At 36.5% G+C, this 1725-nt stretch overlaps 1 protein-coding gene across 1 annotated transcript; it reads right to left on the bottom strand.

Annotated features, from left to right (window-relative positions):
* Positions 1 to 5: 5 nt before the first annotated feature.
* Positions 6 to 1692, bottom strand: LOC101502132 (methyl-CpG-binding domain-containing protein 2-like; the record flags this gene model as incomplete). The annotated part of the gene is made up of 1 exon (XM_027331454.2): positions 6 to 1692. A coding segment is annotated over exon 1 (525 nt), but the record flags the coding sequence as incomplete, so codon positions are not given.
* Positions 1693 to 1725: the final 33 nt, after the last annotated feature.

Below are 1725 nucleotides of genomic sequence, written 5' to 3'. Positions count from 1 at the left end.
TGCCATCCATCTGGAGGCTGTGCAATGTTTGGCTTATCAATAGCCCAAATCCTACTGCCATCCTGAGAAATATCCTCTGGATCATCACAAGATACATCAGGTCGCCACTCACGAGCTTTTTGACAAACAAAAGGATGTTGAAGGATATATTCACGTATTTCTTCATATTTTTCCTTTGTTGGAATCAGCCTCCATTTAAAACAGGAAGCACATTGAACAGTGAAAGCACCAACTGCTGGCAAAACTCTAGAAGATGAACTTGAAGGTGAAGGTTTGTTTCGTGGGCGCACCGGAGGTTTACATCGAAGAGGATCAGGGGTAAGTTCAATTGGGTTGCCTCCATTTGTCACATCGTCATAAAGGACAAATTGCTTAGATGCATCATCATTAGACTGGATACTTTCATCATCTGAAGACGAAGAAACATATATTGGTTCCGGAAGACTTCTGTGTTGATTATTGGGAAAACTTGAGGCTGCTAGGTCCTTGACTTGATTCTTGGGTGTAAGTGAAAATTTACCACGATGCATTTGGTTTTCCTAGAAAAAACTGATAAAAGAAATAACAAAAAAAAAAACCTAAATATTGTTATAAAACAAGCCTAATGAAATTATTGATCAGGCAAAAGCATAATAAATTCAAGACATGAAGAGAACTTTCATGTTGTCCTGTTTCTTGAGACCATATATTGGGCTATGCATTTCTTCTTGTGTCCATTCATTAAATAAGAAATAGGCACAACCGAGGTAATCGAATCAAGATTCAAATCGTGAATCAGAAGACCTATTTTCTAACTTGTGATTCAAATCTTATTATGAATCATAAATATACGGTCAACTAAAAGATGGTGTTTGAGGTAAAAACAACCAACATAAAAAAAATTATAAGATGATCATATATGGATTTCAAAGTAATTCAAGGTCCAAGTCATAAATCGAAGAGAGAGTAGCAGTAACACAACAAAGCAACAAATGGGAAGAGACAGCAAGTGGGACCAAAGATGGAGGAGTACTGTCTTCAAATAAGACAAGGGGAACAGAAACATAAAATAATAGAGAAGTAACAATCCGAAGCACTGGAGGGAATGAGGACCAATGACTATGCTGCAGCTGTTCGTTTGTGAACCTGAATTAAGTTATTTGAACGTTTGATTTTGGCTGATTATGTCCCATTAAAATTGGAAATTTGCAAAATAACCCTAGTGGGCCTTTTAGAAACCAGATCATGCAGCTTGGTCTTTTTTGGGGCCGCACCCACAATGTAACTTGCATGTTGCAATTCAGCAATATTCATGATTCATGCGAATTGGGATTCATCTTGCAATTCAGGTCCAAAAGAGATTCATGATTCGATCTGTATGGATTGCATATGATTTTGTTTTTAATCAAGATATGTGTCACATGAATCACGTGGTAGTAATAACATTCAGCATCACAACATTCACAACCTCTACAGAAGGTGGATGGATAGTTTAAGACATAGGTTAGGAAACTTATTTTGGTCCTTACAAATTGGGTTGCAAACTTGGCAACAATCTAAAAAGCTAGCACAAACTCAAACAAGGTTTCACATAACAGAGCAAAAATTGCCAAAATTTAAACTGTTTTGGAATGTATATCTAATCCTCCCAGAATGCAAATTTAATTTGACAAGAAAGAGAACAGAAAGTCAGAAACTGTCTATAATAACATAACCAGATATAGAAGGTTGAAAAGGACCTAGATT

Source organism: Cicer arietinum, unplaced genomic scaffold (genome assembly GCF_000331145.2).
Source record: "Cicer arietinum cultivar CDC Frontier isolate Library 1 unplaced genomic scaffold, Cicar.CDCFrontier_v2.0 Ca_scaffold_5437_v2.0, whole genome shotgun sequence".
Classification (NCBI taxonomy): Eukaryota; Viridiplantae; Streptophyta; class Magnoliopsida; order Fabales; family Fabaceae; genus Cicer; species Cicer arietinum.
This window is presented reverse-complemented; position numbering and strand designations above follow the sequence as displayed.